This window comes from Vipera berus, assembly GCF_964194415.1.
Source record: "Vipera berus genome assembly, chromosome: 11".
Classification (NCBI taxonomy): Eukaryota; Metazoa; Chordata; class Lepidosauria; order Squamata; family Viperidae; genus Vipera; species Vipera berus.
In genome coordinates this window covers 20,036,815-20,062,561 of record NC_138214.1, presented here as the reverse complement: position 1 = coordinate 20,062,561, position 25,747 = coordinate 20,036,815, and the positions used below count along the sequence as shown (strand labels likewise).

At 45.3% G+C, this 25,747-nt stretch overlaps 1 protein-coding gene across 1 annotated transcript in view; it reads right to left on the bottom strand.

Annotated features, from left to right (window-relative positions):
• Positions 1–25,445, bottom strand: part of VSIG4 (V-set and immunoglobulin domain containing 4) — a 45,369-nt gene extending 19,924 nt beyond the window's left edge. Inside the window, exons 1-5 of the mRNA XM_081336473.1 lie at positions 25,345–25,445; positions 13,505–13,864; positions 12,835–13,113; positions 11,524–11,580; positions 9,413–9,469 (exon numbers count right to left, since the gene is read on the bottom strand). Coding sequence (XP_081192599.1) covers positions 9,413–9,469; positions 11,524–11,580; positions 12,835–13,113; positions 13,505–13,864; positions 25,345–25,402 — 811 coding nt within the window. The 5' untranslated portion in view covers positions 25,403–25,445. The remainder of the gene's footprint in view (positions 1–9,412; positions 9,470–11,523; positions 11,581–12,834; positions 13,114–13,504; positions 13,865–25,344) is intronic.
• Between the last annotated feature and the right edge of the window lie 302 nt (positions 25,446–25,747).

Here is a 25,747-nt window from a genome sequence, read left to right as displayed (position 1 = left end):
GAGTGAAGCAGTGGGAGGAGCGTGACCAAAGAGAGTGCAGGTGATTTTGGAAGAAGAGCTCCAAAAGCTTCAGGTCGCAAAAGATGGCGACAAAGCTTCTAACCTGGAATGTTAATGGTCTAAATTCATGCTAATATGCCTAAATATTTTTTTGAGATGAAGGATGACCTGGAACTGAGAGACATTTGGAGAGAAAGGAATTTGCAAGAAAAAGACTTTACTTTTTTCTCCGACAGGCATCAATCTTTTTCTAGGATTGATAATTACCAATGATTTCTTTTCTAGGATTAAGAAGATCAAGATTTGTCCAAGAACTATATCTGATCATAGTCCAGTATGGTTAGAGATAGAAAAAGATAATAGGGATAGACGGTCTTGGCACTTAAATGAAAATTTGTTTAGATACCAGGAAAATGTGGAAGAGTGTAAAAAACAGATGAAGGAATTTTTTAAAATTAATATGCATAAAGGTACTTCTATTGAGATGGTTTGGGATGCAAGTAAAGCTTATATGAGAGGTGTATTAATATATTTGAATAATAAACATAGACGTAAATTAGAATTCAGGAGGAAAGAATTAGAGGATGAAATTAAGGAAAAAGAAAAGGCTTTAATTTTGAATCCATCTGATGGGAAGATCAAAGAGGTAATTACTTCACTTAGGGGTCAGTTTGACAAGTTAATGGCAGATCAAGTGGCAACTAATTTGTGGTATGCTAGACATAATACTTTTTGTAATGCTAATAAACCAGGTAGATGGTTGGCTTATTTGTTAAGGAAGAAGCAAAGGGCTGCTAATATAGATAGAACATAAGGGTAAAATAGTGTATCAGCAGAGTCTTATTAAAAAGACTTTTGTTGATTTTTATTCTAAGTTGTATGCTAGAGATAAGATTAGAGATGTAAATATAGATGATTATTTGACAAGAGCTAATATTCCTGTTCTTACACAAGAACAAAAGGAAGGGATGAATCAATTGATAACTGATGAAGAATTTTTTTTAGCAATCAAACAATTGAAAGTGGGTAAAGCGCCGGGTACTGACGGATTGACTGCTGTGTACTATAAAAATTTGCAGTTAGAAATGGTGAAGCCTTTAAGGGAATTGTTTAAGACAATTCAAATGGGAGGAGGGGTACCTCCATCTTGGAAGACTGCTTTTATTTCTTTGATTCCGAAGGAAGACCAGGATGTCACCCAAGCTAAAAATTATAGGCCAATATCACTTTTGAATACTGACTATAAGATATTTGCAAAAATTTTAGCTAACAGATTAATAAGGGTAATACAACAAGTAATTCATGGTGACCAAACTGGATTTATAAGTGGTAGACAAATGAAGAATAACGTGAGACATATTGTAGATTTATTGGAATTTTTGAAAAGAAACAACCAGATCCCTGCAGCGTTGATCTTTTTGGATGCTGAAAAAGTCTTTGATCAATTGGATTGGCAATTTTTGATGAAAGTATTAGAGAAAATGGAATTTGGGGATAAATTTTTACAACCAATTAGGGCAATATATCAAAAGCAAACAGCCCATATAATAGTCAACAATAGCTTGACTGAACCATGTAATATTGAAAAGGGTACAAGGCAGGGGTGCCCGTTGTCGCCTCTATTATTTGTTCTAACATTGGAAATATTACTGATTAAAATACATGATTCGGGAAAAATTAAGGGAGTTCAAATAAGAGACCAGGACTATAGATTGAGGGTGTTTGCAGATGATCTGGTTGTTACAGTAACCCAGCCAGATTATTCAGTTGTAGAATTGATGGAGATAATAATGCAATATGGGAAAGTTTCTGGATTTAAGATCAATGTACAAAAAACTAAAATATTGTCTAAAAATATGACAGTATCACAAAAGGCTGTTTTAGAAGAACTAACGGGATTTGAAATAGTTAAAAGGATTAAATATTTGGGGATATATCTGTCAGCCTCAAATGTGAAGTTATATAAAAATAATTATGAAATGTTATGGGGAAAAATACAAAAAGAATTAGATAGTTGGAAAAAATTACAACTATCTCTATTGGGAAGAATTGCAGCAGTGAAAATGAATGTTTTGCCAAAATTTTTATTTTTATTTCAAATGATACCTATACTTAAAAAGGATTTAAATTTGGAAGAATGGCAAAAAGGAATTAATAAATTTGTTTGGGCAGGAAAAATACCACAAGTTAAATTTAAGATAATGCAAGATACGTGTGAAAGAGGTGGTCTTAAAATGCCGAATTTCAAATTATATTATGAGGTTGCTGCTTTGTCAGCGATAAGTGACTGGTTTAATTTAACACAAGGGAGATTATTAAATCTTGAGGGTCATGATTTGTTATCCTGGTGGCATGCATATTTATTGTATGATAAGAAGGTGGATGGTAGAGGACAGGAAGGCCTGGAGGAACATTGTCCATAGGGTCGCGATGGGTCGGAAACGAGAAGGTGGATAGTGTGTTTAAGACACATATTTTAAGGTGTGCTCTGTTGCGAGTTTGGAAAAAGTATAGACATAAGTTAAGCTACAAGATACCCATTTGGGCAATACCTAAACACGCAATAGAAAATATAAATGTGGGATTTAAACATGATGAGACTACCGTCGTGAGAGGACGGTGGTTGGCCTGTCCTGGGGGTGCACCCAGCTGAGTGGCAGTGGCTGGGTGGAGGGTCGGGACACCTATTTGTCTTCTGTTTAGTCCCTCCTTCTGACTATGGACTGCCTGCATCTGGACTGCTCTTATGCCTTATCTTAGGTATTCCTCTACGGACTTGCTCGCCCTCAGGGGTGCTCCCCCTTCCTGGGGGCGACCCGCCTTTCCAGCCGCGTACAATCTCGAGGAAGGGCCCACTTATTGGGACCCTGAGAGATGGCTGGGCACGGGTAGGGGCCTCCGACGTAAACCTAACAAGAGGCCCCTGGTTTGTTTTTTGTCAAAAAATTTTCGGGGGTTAGGGAGGAGGGAGGGTACTTCTTTTGGTTGTTTGGACGAGGGGGGCAGTCCAACAACCTCTGTTCAGGCCAGTGCCGAGGCGGATCGCGGGGGGGAGGAGCGGGGGTCGGTTGCTTCTGGGGCTCCAGGGCCAGTCGTGGGATTACCTATTCCCACGACGTTAGGGAATGGCAGCAGGTGTAGGAACAGAGGGCCGTATCGATCTCAGGGAAGGTCTCTCCGCTGCTTACAAGCGGTGAGGCACTCCGACCCTCTGGCTCTGCCCCGAGGTCCCGGGAGTGAGGATGTGCAGCCTCCTGAGCTCCGGCTGGTGTACTTGAATGCCAGGTCTGTCGTTAATAAAGCTCCTCTCGTCCGTGACTTGGTCGAGGGTGAGCAGGCGGACCTGGCTTGCATCACGGAAACTTGGTTGGGCCCAGAGGGCGGTATTCCTCTGGTTGATCTTTGCCCACCAGGTTTCCGGGTGCTACACCGGCCTCGGGCTCAGGGTAGGGGTGGGGGAGTGGCTGTTGTTATGAGGGAGACCTTGTGCCCACGGGAGGCCACCATTCCCCAGATAGTCGGGTGTGAGTCTCTCTTTTTGAGATGCGGCCCTGGTGCGCAGTTGGGCTTGCTGCTGGTGTACCTTTCGCCTAGTCACGCAGCAGCAGCCCTGCCTGACCTTCTCGATGTCCTCTCTGGGTTGGTGATTGAGTTCCTGAAACTTATAGTTTTGGGGGACTTCAATCTACCATCTCTGGGAGGATCATCTGAGTTGGCTCGGGAGTTCATGGCTTCCATGACGGCCATGGACCTGACGCAAGTAATTTCGGGACCGACTCATGAGGGAGGCCACACCCTTGACCTAGTTTTCTTATCTGGATGGTGGTTAGATGATCTTGGTGGGGGCTCCCCAATTGTTATGCCCCTGTCATGGACCGATCATCATCTCCTGCGGCTGGTCTTCCGTTTTGCCACCCCCCGCCGTGGGTGTGTGGAACCTATCAAATGGTACTGCCCCAGACGCTTAATGGATCCCCAGAGGTTCCAGGCGGCGCTGGGGTCCCCACCTGCCTCCCTTGCTCACAGCTCGGCAGACGCCTTAGTGGAAGCCTGGGAAAGGGCAGCCACTGAGGCTCTTGACCGAGTTGTACCCCTGCGGCCCCTGACCCGGTGCAGATCCCGTCGAGCCCCATGGTTCTCTGTGGAGCTCCGGGAGATGAAGCGTCGGAGACGGGGCCTAGAGAGCGGTTGGAGATCCAGCCGATCCGAATCCGATCGATTGCGACTAAGAACCTACACTAGGTCTTATCTCGCTGCGATAAGGGAGGCGAGGTCTAACCACTTCGCCACCCTTATCGCGTCCGCAGATAATCGCCCGGCCGCCCTGTTTAGGGTGACTCGCTCCCTCCTGAATCAGGAGGTGAGGGAGGATCCCTTGCAGGGTCGTGCCGAGGAGTTTAACCAGCATCTGTCGGACAAAATCGCTCGGATTCGGACCGGTCTGGACTCTGAGTGGGCAGAGTCTGTCGAGCAGGACACGGGTGGTCTTGTCGATATCACCTGGGAGGAGTTTGATTCTGTGACTCCGGAGGAAGTGGACAGGATCATGGGGAGGCTGAGCACCACCACATGTTTATTGGACCCGTGCCCTTCCTGGCTGGTCTATGCAGCCCGGGAGAGGACACGCAGCTGGTTCCAGGCAGTTATATCGGCTTCTTTGAGTGAGGGTAGCTTCCCCGCCGTCTTGAAAGAGGCGGTGGTGAGGCCTCTCCTCAAGAAGTCTGCCTTGGACCCAGCTGTATTGAACAACTTTCGTCCTGTCTCCAACCTTCGCTTTCTTGCGAAGGTTGTTGAGAGTGTGGTGGCACATCAGCTCCCTCTGATCCTGGATGAAGCGGATTATCTAGACCCGTACCAATCGGGTTTCAGGCCCGGGTACAGCACGGAGACGGCATTGGTCGCGCTGGTGAATGATCTCTGGAGGGCTCGGGACAGGGGGCATTCCTCTGTTCTGGTCCTATTAGACCTCTCAGCGGCTTTCGATACCATCGACCATGGTATCTTGCTGCGGCATCTCGGGGGATTGGGAGTGGGAGGCACAGTTTTACAGTGGTTCTCCTCCTATCTCCAGGGACGCTCGCAGTCGGTGTTGGCAGGAGGGCAGAGGTCGACCGCGAGGTCTCTCATTTGTGGAGTTCCTCAGGGGTCGGTCCTCTTGCCTCTCCTGTTCAACATCTATATGAAACCGCTGGGTGAGATCATTCGTGGTTTTGGAGTTGGGTATCATCAGTATGCTGATGATACCCAGCTTTTCTTTTTGACCCCAAACCACCCCAGTGATGCCCTCACCGTGATGTCCCGTTGCCTGGAGGCGGTTCGGGTCTGGATGGGGAGGAACAGACTTCAACTCAACCCCGACAAGACCGAGTGGCTTTGCATACCTTCATCCCGGGTTTATTCGGACATTCCACCTCTTGCTATGGGGGGCGAATTATTACCCCCCGTAGATAGGGCTCGCAACTTGGGAGTCCTCCTAGATTCACGGCTCACCCTGGAAGACCACATAGGAGCTGTGACTAGGGGGGCTTTCGCCCAGGTTCGCCTGGTGCGCCAGTTGCGGCCCTATCTAAGCCGGGATGATCTATGCACAGTCACTCACGCGCTCGTGACCTCTCGACTAGACTACTGCAACGCTCTCTACATGGGGCTGCCCTTGAGGACCACCCGGAAGCTCCAACTGGCACAGAATGCAGCCGCGAGAGTTGTGTTGGGAGTTTCCCGATACTCCCATGTCACACCTCTGCTCCGTGAGCTGCATTGGTTACCAGTTGTCTTCCGGGTGAGATTCAAGGTACTAGTTATGGTGTTTAAAGCCCTACATGGCAGGGGTCCGGAGTACCTTAGGGAACACCTGCTGCCGGCGTCAACTTCCCTCCGCCCTGTGCGTTCCCACAGAGAGGGCCTCCTCAGGGTGCCACCGGTCAGAGAATGTAGATTGGTGGCCCCCAGGGGGAGATCTTTCTCTGTGGGCGCCCCGGAGCTATGGAACCAGTTACCGGTTGAGCTCCGGACGGCGCCCGATCTTCGCTCCTTTCGCCGCGATCTGAAAACATACCTGTTCGAACAAGCCGGCCTGGCCTGAGGGGGGATTGGTGGGGTTTTTATTATCATTTTATTGGGGTTTTATTAATGTACTTATTGTTTTTTATGGGCATGTATTTAATTACTTTTTAATTTTTGTAGCTTTGTGTTTTATTCTTGCCCTGTACACCGCCCTGAGTCCTTCGGGAGAAGGGCGGTATAGAAATATTAATAAATTAAATTAAATTAAATATAAGGAAATTTTAAGTTTAGAAAGGAATGTATGGCAATTAAAGCCATATAATATTTTAAAAGAAGAAAAGATTGTACAAACTTGGTTTCAGTATGGGCAATTACAAGCTAGATGGAAAGAGGACCAGAAAACTGGTTTTTCGATGACTGATGAAAACTTGGTAAAGCAAATTAGAGATCAAGGACAAGCACATATAAAGAGGATATATAATGCGTTGATAGAAATTGATTCAGAAACGGAACTCGTTAAAGACTGCATGATAAAGTGGGCTCAAAATTTTCAAGAAGTTATAACAATGGATACTTGGGAAAAGATCTGGGTTAGAAATGTGAAATTCACACAGGCCCAAAATTTAAGAGAGAATTTTTATAAAATGTTTTATAGATGGCACTTAGATCCTAAAAAATTAGCAAGTATGTATCCGAATTGTCAGCCCAAATGTTGGAGGTGTGGTTGTGAGGATGCAACATATTTTCATATATGGTGGACTTGTAAAAAGGTTAAAGCTTTTTGGATTAAAATTTGGTGGAATATGCAAAAGATATTTAAGAAAAGGATAAAGTTTTCTCCACAATTGTTTTTATTGGGTATTATTACAGAAACTACTGTTATAGATATTAAGCTGATGTTGAATTTAATTACGGCATCGAGACTTTTAGTAGTGCAATATTGGAATAAGTAAGAACTGCCGACTAGTGATTGGATTAATTTGACACAAGAGAGATTATTAAATCTTGAGGGCCATGACTTGTTATTTGGCTGGCATGCATATTTGTTGTATGATAAGAAGGTAGAGAATGTGTTTAAAGTGCATATTTTAAGACAGGCATTGTTGAGAGTTTGGAAGAAGTATAGACATAAGTTAGATTACAAGATGCCATTGTGGGCAATTCCAAAACACGCAATAGAAAACATAAATGTTGGCTTCAAACATGATGTGACTACGTATAAGGAGATTTTAAGCTTGGAAAGAAATGTCTGGTGTTTAAAGCCGTACAACCTCTTGTGAGATGAGAAGATTGTTCAAACTTGGTTTCAATATACTCAGTTACGGGCCAGGTGGAAAGAAGATCAGAAAATTGGTTTTGCAATGACTGACGAAAATTTGATAAAGCAAATTAGAAATCAGGGTCCAGCACATATCAAATGGATATATCTTGCATTGATAGAAATTGACTCAGAAACAGAACTTGTTAAAGATTGTATGATAAAATGGGCCCAGAATATCCAAGAAGTTATTACAATGGACACGTGGGAAAAGATCTGGGTGAGGAACGTAAAATTTACACAAGCTCAAAACCTAAGAGAGAACTTTTATAAAATGTTTTATAGATGGCATTTAGATCCTAAAAAGCTTGCAAGTATGTATCCGAACTATCAGCCAAAATGTTGGAGGTGTGGTGGCGAAGATGCAACATATTTTCATATATGGTGGACCTGCAAAAAGGTTAAGGCTTTTTGGATAAAAATTTGGTGGAATATGCAGAAGATCTTCAAGCAAAGGATAAAGTTTTGTCCGCAATTGTTTTTGTTGGGCATAATTATAGATGCTACTGTTGTGGACACTAAGTTGATGTTGAATTTAATTACAGCAGCAAGACTTTTAATAGGTCAATATTGGAAGAAGGAGGAACTGCCGACTATAGAGGAATGGACTCTAAAGGTTTCTGACCTGGCGGAAATGGCAAAGATCTCGGCTTACTTGAAAGATCATTCGCAAGAACGTTATATTATGGAGTGGAAAAAATGGATTGATTATATCCAGAACAAATATGGGACTAAAAAGTTTCATTTAGCATTTGAATAAGTCTTCCTTTCTTTTTTCTTTTCTCTTTCTTTTTATATGTAATATTAATATTGCTTGTAGTTATCTTATATGAGCTAGAGAGCGATAGATTTAATAGTTTATTGTTGTTAGCATATGGATGTTTATGATTGTTCTTTGTTTTTATACCTTGTACTTAGCTCTGGGGGGGAGGGGGGGAGGGGGAAATGGGGGGGAGGGACAGGGAGGGCTAGGTAGGGGTGGGGGGAGGGGGGGATTGTTAAAGATAAAATGTACTGTAAAACTTTTCAATAAGAAAAAAGAACTGCCGACTATAGAAGAGTGGACTTTAAAAGTTTCTAACTTGGCGGAGATGGCAAAGATCTCAGCGTATTTGAAAGACCAATCGCAACAGAGATACATTGTGGAATGGAGGAGATGGATTGATTATATTCAGAATAAATATGGGACTAAAAAATTTCATTTAGCATTTGAATAAGTAGTGGATTTATATGATGTATAACTAGTTAGTAGTCTTTATTAATATTTTGACGATGGTGAGTTAAAGTGCGATAGAATTTAATGTTTTATTGTTGTTAGCATATTTTAGATTATGTTTGTTTGTATTTTTATACCCTGTATTCAGCTCTGGGAAGTCGGGGAGGGGGGAGGGGAGGGGAGGGAGGGGGAGGGGAGAGGGGAGGGGAAGGAGGGGGGTTTTTTGTATTCAAAAATGTATTGTAAAACTTTTCAATTAAAAAAAAACAGACCTTTTCTCTTGCATAGGAGATTTCAAAGATGGCAAAATTCTGATATAAAAAGTGAATCAAAATGGTCAATTCCAGGGGTATCTGCAAAGGGGATTAAAACCTGCATTGATATTGAAGCCCAACCCTTGTGTGTCACATCCCCATACAAACATCAGGTTTCAATTTCTACAGGGCACTGCATCCATCTTGCAGATTTTGACATTGCCTTGTAAACTCTCCTGGCAGTTCTAATTTATTTTTTAAAATGATACTAAGTGGATTCCATAATGAGCATCAGGGCATCCTGGATAGTCTTCAGTTGTCAATGTCTTTTTTCCTTTTCCTTTTAGAGCATTGGCCAGCAAACAGAAGAGGGAGAAGGAATGTTTGTAGTAGTAGTTTGCCACCAAAAGCGCTCATGACATCTTATAACTAGCAGTAGATCAAGAGTGCTCTAAAGCAGAGATTTTCAAACCTGACCACTTTAAGATGTGTGGAATTCTGGGAGTTGAAGTCCACACATCCTAAAGTGGCCGAGTTTGAAAAACACTGCTCTGACTCATCCCCTTGCCTTTTTCCCACCTCCAGTGACATAGGTGGTCCCCAAATTTTCCCTCCTCTTACTTTTCATCTGTTGTGCTGAAGAGTTCCCAAAAGCTGTGGATGAAGTCACCATTCCTTCTGGAAGATAAGCCAGAGAGTCCAGGTCAGCAGGAAGAAACTAAAGCCAGTAAGATCCAGGCTGCACAATGGAAGCTTTTGTGCCTGCTGCCCCACCTGTAGTGCCAAGATGATGCCCCCATCCACAGAGACCCAAAAGTGGGTCTGTTCCAAGGGTAGAGCAAAGGATCCTTTTTGGCAGAGAGGTAACTGCTCCACCACCAATGGCATACTCTGCAAGCAAGAGGTGGGTGAACAGAACTATCCAGAGCTGTTAGGGGTTAGCTAAGGGAAGCCAGTAGAGGCCAGAGTCAGCCCATGCACACAACCTATGGGCTCTTCTGCACATTCATTGCTGACTGGAGATGCCTTGGAGGTGACATTTGGAGGACATAAATAACTCATGCCCCTTCTACTCCCCCTGACCCATCACAGGGGCAGCCTCTACTTCCACTCTTGAAGGGGGGGGAAATCCCTGCTCCTTCCAGCACAATTCATGCCATGGAGGCTGTTTGAGGGTGGGGACCAGTTTTGCTCTTACTGGCCCCCAGGAACAGCAGGGGACATGTCCCCACCTGCTCCTGGACAAGGATTTGCAGGACCATAAACTTTCCCACAGGGCTAAGGAGCCCTCTCATCTGTTTCTCTTGCCAACCCTAGCAGACCAGAGAATGAATCCCTGGGAGAGATGGCAACTCAGGGGACAGCTGAATCTCTCCCTGAGTTTTGGGCTGGGCATGAATAGCACTCCCATCCATGAATTAGATGTTACAATGTCTGAACCATCCAGGAAAGCAGCTTTACTGGAGGCCACATCCTCTAGTTCAGTGTTTCTCAACCAGGGCACCTTTCAGCTGTGTTGGCTAGCTGGGGAATTCTGGGAGTTGTAATATTTCCATCTTCAGGTTGACAAGATTGAGAGAAACACTACTCTAAATGATCCCTGTGGAAATTCAAAACTACATTAACCTATCAACTCTACAACGAACATAGCTGCAGCCATCTTGCTCATTCTAGGTTGCCACATGAATGGGAGGGGGTGCGGAGTATCTTTGATAAGTTTAAATAATTCTGTGTCCCGTGGGAACCAAGGTCATTCTGTCGGTTATGTTAGGGGGTTGGGCAGGGTGTTAGAAAGCCCGCTAAACTATTCTATTGGGGAACATAACTGCTTGCATATCACTGGGGTGGGAAGTTTGACTTTGTAATAGTGTAACTCTTTGGAGGGCATTTCAGACTTGGTTTCACTTTTGACGTGCCAATATTTTGTATCTAATAAACATGTTTGTGAGGAAGCCTCCAGTCTCAGAGTTCTGATTTATTTGGTCCTGTCTGTTGGAACCATGACCTGACCAGAATAAACATCAGCTGACAAGACCCACTGTGTGAAATTATTATTTTGTTTTACTTTGTTAAAGAAATCTCAGTGGAAAACCAGGCCCTGATCTAAAGGTGGTGTCCAAGGAGGGAGGGGGAGGAAGTGATGGCAACACAAGATGAAAGCAACATTCAAATGATGCCAATTATAGCACTGTGCAATGACACCATGGAACACGTGAGGTCATTGTGCCTTGTGCCTAGTGCCAAGGCTTTCTCTGTTCCAGGTATTCAGAAAAGTCAAGCTGGAAGCCACAACCATGTCATCAAAGCCCAACACCTTTGTGTGTGTATTGCATGACTGTAGCCACCATCTTGACTTTTTTAACCCTCTCCCTGAAAGGTTATGGTCTTTCACCTGTCCTGGTGTGGGTCATTTCAAGCCTCCTGGAGGTTCCTGCTACAAAGTTTCAGACTGGCGTCCCTATTTCTGCCAGGATGTGAAATGCAGATTAATTGAGCATCTTCCCAAATAGATGGGAGCCTCCCTAACAGAGAAAGAGACAGGAATGACAGAAGAAAGTGGGGTGCCCTTGGAGGGGTCAAGGTGCCTGGTCAAATCTCTCCCCCCACCTTTTATAAGCCTCACATGACATGAGATCAGCTACATGGGCTTTCAGGGACAGTGGGGCCCCCTGCCTCCTATGCCCACACCTCCAATGCAGCCACTGCATTTCAATGGCCATTGAGCACCCCACCTGTTGGGTGTCCCCCTGGCTCAGCACTTGGTCCTCCAGTGGAGACTTCAGAGGCATCTAGAAGGGAAATGCAGCAGAGTTACTGTCCCACCTCACGGCTTGTTTTCCCTTCAGACCTTTCAACAATAGCCTATCTTCAGAGATACAAAACCCTCTTAATATGAGAGATGAGTTTTGGTGTAACTGGTAAATGCTTCATTGAACTAGTAGCCAAACAAGGCTACTTCCTGTCCAACTTTCCCTTCTTCTTTGCAAACCACAGAAATGGTGGCCGTCCTATACCAGAAAATTATCTTTCAGGCACTTTTGGAAAAGTCATCAGAGAAGAATGTTTGGAGCAGCCACCGAATGTGGGAATGATGAAAATGGTGGACCTGCCCTGAGAGACCCAGATTCAGGCCCACTCAGAGCCAGAGAAGTTCACTGGATGATTTTGGGCCTCTTAAACTGACCTTCTTTGCTGCTTCCAGTTATAAAGAAAAATAGGAAGAAGGAGCTACGTCCATTGTTTGAGCTCCTGAGGTGGGAACATATAGACCTAAAGGTATAAGCAAAGCCTGTCTATGAACTGGTGCTTCCATATATGCCTGAACTTGTAGCACCAGTAGGAAAACAGAATGGTTGAAAGGCTGCAGGTCGTTTACACAAATTAGAAAGGCACAGTGTGCTTTGCTTGCTTTTGGTTTAGTCCCTGGTTGTTATGATGTCTAAACCAAGCTTTAGTTCTTAGCATGTGATGTCAACCAAACCAGTTATGGTTTGTTCAATAGTTCATGCTAAAGTAAATCCTGCACAGACATGTGTGAATCTGACCTAAGTTTGGTTCCACTACAACTTGTCCTTGACTTACAGCCACAGTTGGGACCACAATTTCTCTTGCTAAGCAAGGTGGTTACTAAGTGTGTTATGTCTGAATCCATGACTGTTTTTGCCATAGTTGTTAAGTGAATCATGCATTTTGCATGTTAAGTGAACTTGGTTCCCCCCCCCCCGACTTTGCTTGTCAGAAGCCAGCTGGGAAAGTTGCAAATGGTGAGCATGTGGCCCTGGAACACTGCAATCATCAGAGCTACATGCTGGTTGCCAGCTGCCCACATTTTGATCACATGACCATTCTGTGACAGTTGCTTTTTCTGGTGCAATTTTGAATGGTTGTTAAATGAATGGTTGTAAGGATTGCCTGTATTGTATTAATAGACAGAATTAAGACCCTGGACCTCTTCATAAAGGTGTGATGAAAATATTTTCCATGGACCATCCAACCCTGAATGCAATCCTTTACGTGATGTGATATTTCTGAAGCATCCTCACCTTTCACTGTCAGCTGAAAGGAGATGCTCTGCTCCTTTTGTACATTAAACCTGTTTTCAGCTGTGCAGAAGTATCTGGCAGAATCCAACACCTGCAGGTTGTCAAAGGCCAGCATGGCACCCCTCCACAGCTCCTTGGCTTCTCCCCCAGGGCCTTCTTTGTACCACCGGTAGTTGATGGGTGGAGATCCACTGGCTGAGCAGGTCAGACTCATCTGGGTCCCACTGGGCAGAACCGATTCCTGGCTGCTGGCTTTAATGACTGGCTTGGAGGCTGGAACTAGACAGCAGAATTGCTAAGCTTTCTCAAAGTACCTGTAGCAATTAAGACCTAAACAAAGGGAGAATTGCAAGCTCATCAATGAAAGGGAAATATGGCTCTCAGGCCTTATTAATTCAAATACCATTTTCTTTGTAAGTGGAAAATTAAAAGTATGAATATTCAAAGCAAAGCTGTGCTGCTTCTGCTTCTGAGGAGGAGTCAGATCTGTGGTTATGATGCATCCTTCTCTCACCTAAATTCTTCTCATAGCTTTGAAGTTCTTGAGAAGAAGAAAAGAAATAACTAAATCAAAATGGAATGCTATAAAATTAAACAAAAGGCCTTGTGGGGTTTTGCATGAGGGTCTCTGGCCCTGCAGCCAGACTGACATGTTTCTGCCTAAGATTACCTTTTACCACCTTGAGCTGGAGGGTTTTTTCTCTAGTGATTCTGCTCATGTTTTGGGCTTCCCACTCAACTAAGCAAATGAATGAACCAATATCAGTCATTTCCAGTTCCTTGATGTGGAGAGAAACATCTCCGGGGGGCTTCTGTGCAATGTTGACTCGGTTTCTGAAAGCAGCCAAGAAGATGTGGTCCCCAGAGGCATCGTGCAGCAAGATGGAGCGAGGAGCTTCACCTGGCAGGAAGAACTTCCAAGTCACCTTGAGCTGCTTGAAGTCATGGGAGGGTTCATACACACAGGGCAAAGTGGCTGGAGCTCTCCATATCCCGTTGACAATGTGGATGCCAGTCAATTCCAGGGCAGCTAGAGAAGGAGGAGGAATGTAAGCGGAAGATTTAGGTGCTGCTGACACCAGAAGGTGAATGCAATGGTCTCAGGAGAAGAAGGGCTGTAGGGGAGTAGAGACTGTCTCATTGTCTCATTCAAGGTGGTGTGAACCAGACTAAAGGAGGAAAAATTTGTCAGGCAAGGAGCTGCCCTTCCACTAACTTGTATCCTCCACAGCAATCATTTTCTGTTCATTTGGCAGAACCTACTTTATTTGCAAGAATCAGTCAGGAGTGAATACATTTATAGTTGCTGTTGTTATAATTTTGCAACACTCAGAGTCAAAAAGCACATGTGATGGTTTGATCACATAAAAGCCAGTTGGAGTTTTCAGTTGCACCATGCAAGCTGCCATCTTGATTTTTGTGACCATGCCCTATGGACCCCCCAGAGGATGAAAACTAAAAAGCACCCCTGCATTACTGAGCAGAAAAGGGTTACCTATTCCTGATCTAAATCAAACTGTGAACAAGCAAGAAGTGAAAAATGAAAAAGAAAGAAAAGCTGTGAAGCTGATAGAGGGTGCAGAACGAGTTATTGGGGGGGTACTGCATTGTGAACGTGGTTAGAGAAAGGGAGATTCTGTTGGCTCAGAGAACAGGAAGGCAGCAGAAAAAATCTCAGTCACCAAAAGGGCCTTTCATTTGTCTGATCATTCTTTGATTTGTGCCCAGACCAAAGAAATCAGGGGAATTTTGCTTCTCCCTGATTTCCTCTTAAGCCAAAAGAAGAACCACAGCCAAACAGCCTTCTTTCATCTGGAGGCTAAAACGTACAAAGAAGGGTTTCAGGAACTGAGTATGTCTAGTCTAGTGATAAGAAGGACTAGGGATGACATGATAGCATCTTCCAATATTTGAAGGGCTGCCACAAAGAAGGTCAAAACACCTCCAAAACACCTCAGGACATGAAGTAACAGATAGAATTATAACAAAGAGAGATCCAACCTAGAATTAAGGAGAAATTTCATGTCAGTGAGAATGATTAACCAGTGGAACAACCTGCCTCCAGAAGTTGTGGGTGCTCCATTCTAGGAGGTTTTTAAGAAGAGACTGGACGGCCATTTGTATAGGGTCTCCTGCTTGAGTAAGGGTTGGACTAGAAAACCTCCAAGGTCTTGTTTGTTATTCTGTTATAATAAGAAAGATTCAGCTGAGGAACACAGTCCTCATTCCTCAGTGATCTTTTTTATTATAGCAACTGCAGATTCTAGTCTGCAGACACTGAGGTGAGTGTTGCTGCTGCAAGGAGGACCCTTTTCTCCTCCATTCAGAGACCTTAGAGGTTTGGGATATAGAATGATAGATCTCAGAGGTTTTCTAGTCCAACGCCCTGCTCAAGGCAGGAAACCTTGTACTATCCTGGTCACATAGTTGTCCAGTCTATTTTTGAAAACCTCCAGCGATGGAGCATCCACAACTTCAGGAGGTAAGGTGCTCCATTGATTAATTTTTCTCACTGTCAGAAAAATTCTTACTTCTAGGTTGGATTTCTCTTTAACAAGCTTCCACATATTACTTCTTGTTCTGCCTTCAGGTGTTTTAAAGAATAAGATAGTCCCCTCTTCCCTGAATCAGCACCTCAAATGCTGGAAAAAAGTTATCATGTCCCCCCTTCCAATCTTTCACTTTAATAAGCTAAACATACCTAGCTCCCTCATGCGATCTAGCCTCCAACCCCTTTATCTTCTTTGTTGCTCTTCTCTGCACACTTCCCATTTTTAAAGTTGAGGAGGAAACACAACAATTATTTTTAAATTTCATCTCTCTTGAGTGATGGAATTGAGGAGCACGTGCTCTGGTTTTTGCTTTGTTTTTGTTTTTTTTTTACTTTATGGATACTGGCAAGAAATGCAAAGTTAGTATTGAATGTGAGCAAAAATTGGGTAGCTGTCAGAAACCACTCCAATCTGCATCTTAAGAAAGAAAGACTCTTGGAGACAAGATTATCCAAGCAGGAACTTTTACTAAGACATACGTAGATGATAGAGGGTATAATAGACAAGATCTGAAGAATCCCCTCACAGATCGATATTTTTAAAGTGTCCCCAAGCAAACTCCACCCCTCAGTTCATTTGGTCAGTTCCAGATCAGCCAAGTTCCAGGTGTCAAGCCCCTCGTGGGAAAAGGAAAACATAAGTCCATTCCTAGCAGATCAATCCCTCCCCTTCACATTCCATCTGGAGTGTTAGATGTTTTTGTGCCAGCCCATGGCAGTTCCCCAAATAGGTCATCAGATGAGAGCAAAGAGGCTTCTTTGCTCCCACTGGTGGGTCAGGGGTCCCCGGCCCCTACAGCCCCATTGGCGAGAGTGTTTTATGGTTAGGGAGGGGCTGAGACCCCCCATAAATACCTCTGCTCAGGGGCTGCTCTTTGTTCGTCTTTTCTTTCTCTCTTGCATGCATTCTCTCTCTATCATACAAGCATGGATGCCTCCATGCCATATAGCTCTTTCTATATAATCTATCGATGAATAAAGCTTCATAATGATTGCATCTTTGCATCCTGCCTCTTTTACTTGGAAGCACCTTAACGATCCATCGATCTCTCGTGAGTTCATTTCACAAGTTGGTAGCAGAGAGGATGGCTTAAGGCAACGCTTTCAAGCTTGCAGATAGCAGTAAGATGCCTAGATTTGAAACTGAAACGGATGGCAGGAGATCTCCGATTGTGACCAGAAGTCTTCAATCAAGATCAGCAGCTCTGCTCCCAGCCCCTGACGCAAGCTCAACACCAGGAACACCTTTACAAGTCTCCCTACAACTGCACGCCACAGAGGGAAGCATGGAAGGTGTACAGTCCGCCCAAGACTGTCCAGATGCAGCAGAAGCGGTCCGGGCCCAACACAGGCACCGCGTGGACCAAATGACTACACAGGAATGCAAGGAGCTGCTCCTAAAATTCCTTGCAGTACAAAAGACGCCACAAGCCTCTCCACGGGGGACCCCAGCGCAGGAAGCCTCTGAACACCTGGTGAGTCTTTCCCAAGCGACCACGAGGCCCCCTAATATGGCGCGCACCACCCTGAGTGACCCCGGGACCCCAGGGCTTTTGGCGCGAAATTCCCAGCCAAACTGTGACCTACAACTTCCTGGGGCAACCGGAAGCAAGATGGCGGCCCCCAGGAAGACCACATGGCCTGATACCGGAAACAAGATGGCGGCCCCCAGTAACCCCACATGTTCTAATAAAGATAGGCCTCAATTAAGCCTGGAGGCCCAGCAATCGGTGGCATCCAGCCGTAGCAACATGCAAACCCCTGGGTCCTCCCCACCAGAAACCCTCAAGACCTATGATGGCAGTAAAGCCTGTCCAGCCGAGGTTGATACAGCAGGGCTTGAAGCAGCCATCCAGGTCCTGTTTGCGGCCCTGGAAGCAAAAAAGACAGCAGCTCCAACATCGGGGGTAACCAGCCCCCAACTATCCTTTCGCCGCCGCCCAGATGCTCTCCTTACCAGATGGCCTTCGGGGGGGTTGGCCCCCTCCTCCAGCATCGGCTTTAGCCATCCCCAAGGTTTTCAGGACCAGCGATGGGCTTCTCAAGGCAATCCACAGCATCTCTGGGGCATCCCTGCCCCATCTTGCAATCCAGTACGGGGGGGCTCCAGGAAGAATCTCCAGAGTTTTTGCAGCCTTCAGCCCTTTTTCAAATCCAAATGCCGGCTGGCAATCTTGGGCAACACCCACCCCCGGATCACATGATTTCCGGGCATGCCCAGATGGGGCCATCTGAAAATCAGAGAAAAATACCACCAACGACCACTAGAGGGGTCCCTTTACCTTTCATCTCAATGGAAAGCTCTCAGATGTTTTCAAATCAAGATAAAACAAACAAGAATTCATTTGTACCTGCGTCTCCCCTACCACATGACTTTGAAAAACTCAAAATTGGGGGGGAGAACTACCACAGTTGGAATAGAAATGTGCAGGTATGTCTATTAAAGGATGGGACTCTTGAGATGGTTCTGAATCCACCACCTCTCCCATGGGGATCGCGAGAAGAGTGGTGTCACAGACAAGCTTACACCACTCTGTTGAGCTCACTGGATGACAACTTGTTCCCTAGCATTCCAGATGGGCTCACAGCTAGCGCAGTTTGGCGGTTATTATACAATTTATTCAACAGCAACAGCATTGGTTCCCTCACCAGACTCACAACTGAGTTTTACAACACAAGACTCAGGTTTGGGGCCAGCATGGCAGAACATCTCGGAAAATTAAAATCACTCAGGGCACAACTGATGTCCAGAAACTACCGTGTACCTGAGGAGAACATGGTCGCTGTCATTCTGGCTTCCCTGGACAAAAATTGGAGCAATTTTATTATTTCACTGGAGGGGGCCAGGAATGAAGCCATGACTCTGTCCTACCTTGAAGGCAGACTCATTGAGGAAGATAGGAGACGAAGAGATGCAGGAGAATACACCAGAGTCACCACCCAGCCAGCCAGCAGACGACACCGCAACTCAGAGCAGGTTAATGCTCTACTCATGTGTTTCATCTGTGGCTCTGAGGGGCACCTCAAGAAGGACTGCCCCCATTATCAACAAGGCCCCAAGCGTGGTCCCAATCAAGGAAGGGGCAAGGGACAAGGAAGGGGGCGTGGCGGGGACAAAAGTAATACCAAAGGCAATTTTGTGTCTACTTGTACTCTCACCCCCACCACAAAGGCTGATAGCCCCAATGACTTATGGTTACTGGACTCTGGAGCTTCATCTCACATTACCAACATGAAACAAGGTTTTAAAAGGTTAAAGAAAATTAACTCATCTGTCAAAGTGGCCAATGGAGATAAGGCTTTGGTTGTTGGGGAAGGCACTGTTTCTGTACCCGGGCTTGGAAAAGTTGAAGGGGTATTACATGCTCCCTCCATTGCCAACATTAAGCATTATTTTATTTATTTATTTTATTAAATTTGTATACCGCCCTTCTCCCGAAGGACTCAGGGCGGTGAACAGGGCATATATAAATAGCAAATACAAAAATTAAAAGGGAATTAAACAAATGCCCAGATAAAAAACAATACAATATAAGAAACCCATTAAAAAAAAACCTAACGTCCCCCATCAGGCCAGACCAGCTAGTTCAAATAAATGGGTCTTCAGACCGCGCCGGAAGGAGCGAAGATCCGGTGCCATCCGGAGCTCAACCGGCAGTTGGTTCCATAGAGCCGGAGCGCCCACAGAGAAGGCCCTCCCCCTGGGGGCCACCAGTCGACATTCTCTGACCGGAGGCACCCTGAGGAGGCCCTCTCTGTGGGAACGCACAGGGCGGAGGGAAGTTGACGGCAGCAGCAGGTGGTCCCCGAGGTACCCTGGACCCATGCCATGTAAGGACTTGAAGATCATAACCAAAACCTTGAACCTCACCCGGAAGACAACTGGTAACCAATGTAGCTCGCGGAGCAAAGGTGTAACATGGGAGTACCGGGAAACTCCCAAGACAACTCTCGCGGCCGCATTCTGTACCAGTTGGAGCCTCCGAGTGGTCTTCAAGGGAAGCCCCATGTAAAGAGCATTGCAGTAGTCCAGGCGAGAGGTCACGAGCGCATGAGTGACCGTACACAGGGCATCCCGGTCCAGATAGGGCCGCAACTGGCACACCAGGCAAACCTGGGCGAAAGCCCCCCTAGTCACGGCTACTATATGGTCTTCCAGAGTAAGCCGCGAATCTAGGAGGACTCCCAAGTTGCGAGCCCTATCCACGGGGGGTAAAAACTCACCCCCCATAGAGAGAGGTGGAATGTTTTGAATGTCCCGGGATGCCGGAATGCACAGCCACTCAGTCTTGTCAGGGTTGAGCTGAAGTCTGTTCCTCCCCATCCAGACCCGAACCGCCTCCAGGCAACGGGACATCACAGCGAGGGCATCACTGGGGTGGTTTGGGGTCGAAATGAAAAGCTGGGTATCATCGGCGTACTGATGATACCCAACTCCAAAACCACGAATAATCAAATTATTATCAAATTATGTGACGATGACAGGGTGGAAGTTTTATTTCGCAAAGGGGGAGGTCATGTCACCCAGAACCAGAGGGTCATAGAAAGATCCCTCAGCCAGCCTCAGGGATTTCCAAAGGGGGTGTGGATAAGAAATCCGAACCTCAGCTGTCACCTGAAGCACCGCTCAAGGCAACCAATGCCAAGAAGGTGTCAGTGGGGAAGCCACTCCATGATAAGTGTGCCCATCTCTTACACCAAAGATTAGGTCATGCGAGCTTCCCTGTGGTTAAAAAGATGGGAGAGTTTGCTGAGGGAGTCCAGCTCAAAGATTGTGAGGTGTTCCTGGACTGTGCCATCTGTAAGAGGTCAAAGAGGAAGGCTGCGCCCATCCCCAGGGTGTCACTGCGTAAGGCCCAATACCCGTACCAACTAGTACATGTTGATTTGGTTGGGCCTTTCACACCATCCCTAGGGAAAAGTCAGTATTTTCTCACTGCCGTCGATGATTTTTCACGGTACGGCCACGTGTATATCCTCACAGAAAAATCCGAAGCCTTTGACGCCATAAAATCACTCTACAACTTTGTAGAGACCCAGTATAAGACCAAGATCGCACAACTGCAGAGCGACCGCGGGGCTGAGTTCATGTCCCGAAAATTCCAGGACTGGGTAAGGTGTAAGGGCATCCGCCATTTTCTTACCGCGCCTTTCACTCCAGCTCAAAATGCCGTGGCAGAGAAAAGAAATGGAATCCTACAAACTATGATCCGTAGTCTGATTGCAGACGCTGGGGTCACAGAATCATACTGGGCAGAGGCGGTGAAATACGCCAATTACACCTTAAACCGCACCTGGAACAGTGTTGTGAACCAGAGCCCATATTTCCTAGTTCACGGTAGGAAACCAAATCTGGGACATTTAGGTGTGTTTGGGTCCTACGCATGGGTCCACATCCCCAAGCAGCTGCGGAAGAAGGGGAGATCTGTCTCCCAAAGACTGAGGCTCTTGGGCTACGCTCCTGGCTCCAAGGCCTACCGTTTCCTGGGAGAAGGGGGCAGGATTGTGACTTCCCAATCTGCCTCCTTCGAAGACGACTCCAATTGGGCCCAGATTCACTCCAATGATCTGAGCCCATATATCAACCGTCCCAGCAAGGGCACACCGACTACGACATCACCTGAGACGTCCACATACCCTGCCACCGACGAAAGTGTGGAACAAGACGAAGATGTCATCCCACCTGGTTCAGATGGGGAGGATGAGCCGTCCAGTTCCCCAGCGACACCTCAGAAACCCGCGGAAGAAAAGGGCGGTGAGTGGCAGAAGGTCAGGAGATCAAAGCGGTCCAACAAAGGGATCCCGCCAAAGAGAATTGACATTGGGCACATCGCGTCTGTCAACAGTGTTGTGGTCACCCCAAAATCCTTCTCTGACATCCAGGAACTGCCCATCGAAGAACAGGAGAAATGGCAGCTCGCGATGGAGAAGGAAATGCAGAGCCTGAAACAACTCAAGGTCTTCACCCCCCAGCAACCTCCAAAGGAGAGGAAAGTCATTGGCACAAGGTGGGTTTACAAGGCAAAACCACTTGCCAATGGCCTCTACCTGTATAAGGCCCGTTTGGTAGCTCAGGGATTCGCCCAACACTACATGGAGGACTATGGGGAGACCTACTCTCCAACTGTCTGGGCAGAGAGCGTCAAGACCGCCCTCATGACTGCAGCTGCTCTGGGGGAGGAAGTCTTCCAATTCGACATCCAGACGGCTTACCTCCACGCCAACCTGGACCGGCAGATCTACGTGAGGGCCCCTCCTGGCTACCAGCAAGAAGGGGGAAATACATGGTTGCTCCACAAAGGGTTATATGGCCTCAAGCAGTCGGGGAAACTATGGTATGACTGCCTTAGAAAAAGTTTAGAACGAGTTGGTTTCACTGCATCCCATGCAGATGAATGTGTTTTCACACGCAACTCCAAGGGTACCACAGAACGGGTGTTAGTTTATGTGGACGACCTACTATATGTAGGGCCTGACAAGGAAGGGTGTGATGAATTTGCCAAGGCCCTGGAAGAAAGGTTTACTCTGAAGTCTTTGGGGCGGGTTGACAAGTACTTGGGTGTGCACATCTTGGCCACTAAGGGGGGGTTCGCTCTATCTCAGAAAGAAAAGATAGAGGAGTTATTGACCAAATGCAAAATGGCAGAATCCAACCCAATGCATAGCCCGATGCAAAGTGACTATTTCAATCACACTCACAAGGAGGGTCCTGAGTTCACAGATAATAAACTTTACAGATCTGTGATTGGCTCCTTGCTATATATCAGCAATTGGAGCAGACCTGACATAGCTTTAGCTGTGAATCTATTGTCCAGGCATGTGGAACACCCAAAGGAATTCCACTGGACTGCTGTTAAGAGGGTACTTAGGTACCTCAGGGGCACGACCGATGCTCTCCTTGTGCTGGAACCAGAGAAGGGGAAGACGGCCCAGCTCTCCGCTTACTCAGACGCAGACTGGGCTGGCGACACCAAAAGTAGATGGAGCACCTCTGGTTTCCTCATATTGCTAAATGGCTGCCCTGTCCATTGGCATGTTAGGCAGCAAAAATTTGTTTCTTGCTCCACGGCCGAGGCTGAATATGTCAGCCTGTCAGACACGGCCAATGATTTGATTTGGTTCAATGATCTGATAACGAGCATCTGGGCATCTCCTCCTCTGCCCATCCAAATTCAAGAGGATAACACAGCCACAATTGCAATCTCGGGGGCTTATGCTGTGGGCTCTAGGTCCCGCCACATAGACATACGCTATAAAAATGTCAGGCAGCTTGCCAAAGAGGGTTTTATACGTGTTGAGCATTGTAACACTGTAACATTGTAGCTGATCTGTTCACCAAACCTGTTCCCATTGATCGGCACAACCTTCTGTGTAAGCATTTGTGTTTGGTCTTCTGAATGTGCATATGCATGTCTATGACACCTGCTCGCCCCCTCACATACACTCACTGGTCCCTGTCATTGGCTGGCAAGAAGGGGAATTGTTAGATGTTTTTGTGCCAGACCATGGCAGTTCCCCAAATAGGTCATCAGATGAGAGCAAAGAGGCTTCTTTGCTCCCACTGGTGGGTCAGGAGTCCCCGGCCCCTACAGCCCCATTGGCGAGAGTGTTTTATGGTTAGGGAGGGGCTGAGACCCCCCATAAATACCTCTGCTCAGGGGCTGCTCTTTGTTCGTCTTTTCTTTCTCTCTTGCATGCATTCTCTCTCTATCATACAAGCATGGATGCCTCCATGCCATATAGCTCTTTCTATATAATCTATCGATGAATAAAGCTTCATAATGATTTCATCTCTGCATCCTGCCTCTTTTACTTGGAAGCACCTTAACGATCCATCGATCTCTTGTGAGTTCATTTCACATGGAGAAACAAACCAGAATCCCCCCACCCCCTTTCTTAGTTGCTTGTAAGATAAGAGGGAGAATGCCTCTCATCCATCTTATTGTGATGGGTAACAGGCAGGCTAGATAAACAAAAAGTTACATATAAGGAAAGGAAGTGGAAGCAATAAACCCCCATGTTTATTCCCTTTCCTCCTTGGGAATGGCAGAATCCAAGGGGGGGGGGGTGAGATTTGGGTTTGCACAGAGAATAAAGTTAGAAATGAAATATAAATGGATTCTGACAGTAGCTATCAGTCTGAATACTGCAAAATTACAAAGATGTCTGGAAATTAAACATCACCTGAATTTTCCAAAAGAAACTGCAGAACTTGATGAGAAAAAAATGGCCTTTTGTACATTTTTGTGTTGTGAGATGACTTGCCTTTCAGCTTCCTATCTAGTCAGTTATTGCTCAGCAAAACCAAGAGAAGCTCATATCAATAGAAGAGAATATATGTAGTTCAGGATTCAACTATGGAATCCTTGGTTTCATTACAGTACCTAATTAGGTAACACTATCTGAAGATGTTGGCTAGCTATGTAATCAAACGTCTGCAAGCAAAAAACTAAGTTCAGAGAGCACTAAGGATTTCCCAGAAGCTTATATTGTTGCAGAAAAGTTGCATGCATAAAAGATTTGATAGAATGCCTGAGTAATCAAAATCCTACAAAAATTGTTATTATTGCCTGATAATTCATTTATTATTTAACATGATTTCAAAATGTATCAAAAACTTTGGTGAACAGAAACAAAAGAAACAAGTAAAAGAGTGCAGCTGGCTTCTATCTTCAAATGAATGAATCCAATCATGTTTGAAGTGTATCCATCTTAACTGAGTTTATGTACGGGTTCTGTGTTGCAAATATGCTTATTTGCCAGTCTCTTCCTATCAGAACCATGGGAACAGAAATATTTAAGTTGATTAATTGAGTTATGGAAAACCATGCTATCTTTTGGCATTTATGCTGCCTCATAGCCACCAATGCAGGAGCAGTTAGGGTTGAAATAATGTCAGGTACTGCAACCCCCATTGAAATAAGGCTCCAGATGTATTTTATCAAAACTTCATTAAATTTCAAAAAATATATAAAATACAAAAAAGCAGAGAAAGGGAATTAGAAAAATGAGGAAAAGGAGCTAACAGCAAAATTAGGGAGTGCAAGCAACAGCAGCAAAAGAAAGCTATAGAAAAAAAGAATTTCCAATTTTCTTCAATATAGATGAAAAACTATAAATCAGCAATCCATTAAACTTGAATGGCAGCACTTCTACCACCCTCAGTGCCTGTAATCATTAACAGTCCAGACAGCAGCCAATCTGAAACCATCCGATATTAAGGGTAATCCCTGCTGTCTTTGCAAGTCATACACTGCAGTGAAATGCATCCCTTAAGAACTCAAAACTGCACTCAACAAGGCAGTTAAAATGATGGATTTTACACAGGTAAGACCGAAATATTTACTGTGAAATAAGGAGTCTGCCTAACTCATTGCTGAAGTGAGATGCCAACAAACTAACAAATGTTGGTTTGATTCTATGAACTGCAAGAAGAGTTTTAAACTTCAAAGTAAACTTAAACTAAAACTCAATTTTGGAGTGAGCAAATTTTTAAAAACAATCTTGATTGCTTTCCAAATCTCAGCAAGTTTTTATTAACATAAATTTCCATCAAAATCCTGGTGTTGCCACACCTGCCTCACTTCTGCGTCACAGTCAGCAAAGATTTCCCCCTCCAATTCAAATACTGGATTGGCCTAGAACCCCTTTTTCCCCTGTACTTCCTAATGCCTTTGAACTGCCATTAAGGGAGATGGGATGACTGATGGACATTTCTATTTACTTCACATTACAAACATTTCCTCATGTAGAACTGGAGAATTTCTGGATGCAGCTTTTAAGAGCCTGACAAGTATTGAGATATTTTTTGATGTTTACATGGAAAATCCTTTCTTTACATGCAGAGACAAAAAAACAAACCTAGAACTCACAGAATGAAACTTAAGGATGTAGATTGAGATTAGACATGAGATGAACCTCTTGACAGTAGTACCATAAAGTCACGCATCTGAACTCACCTTTCCCAGGGACAATGGCCACCAAGCCCAGAATCCACAGCTGGACCCATCTTTCCATATTATTTGCCACTTTCTTGCTCTCCACTGGCGAGATGCTGTCCCTCTCGAGACCAGGAGTGAAGTAAGCACAACTTCATTTCCCCTTTTTGCTTTATTATCCTTCCTTCCTTCCTTATTTATTCACTTTTTGAAAGAATCTCTCAAGATGCTGAGTGTCCCCAACACAACAGGCATGAACTAATTAAAGAGGCAGCCAGTGAAATCATGCCACCTTGAAAGCTTTGACAGACCTTGGTGGTCAGGACTGCATGGACACTCTGGGATATTATCCTTGAGATAAGACAGCTAAGGGGAGACTTCAACATTTCTGAAAGACTGGGCAGGTGAGAGGGAAATATCTAAG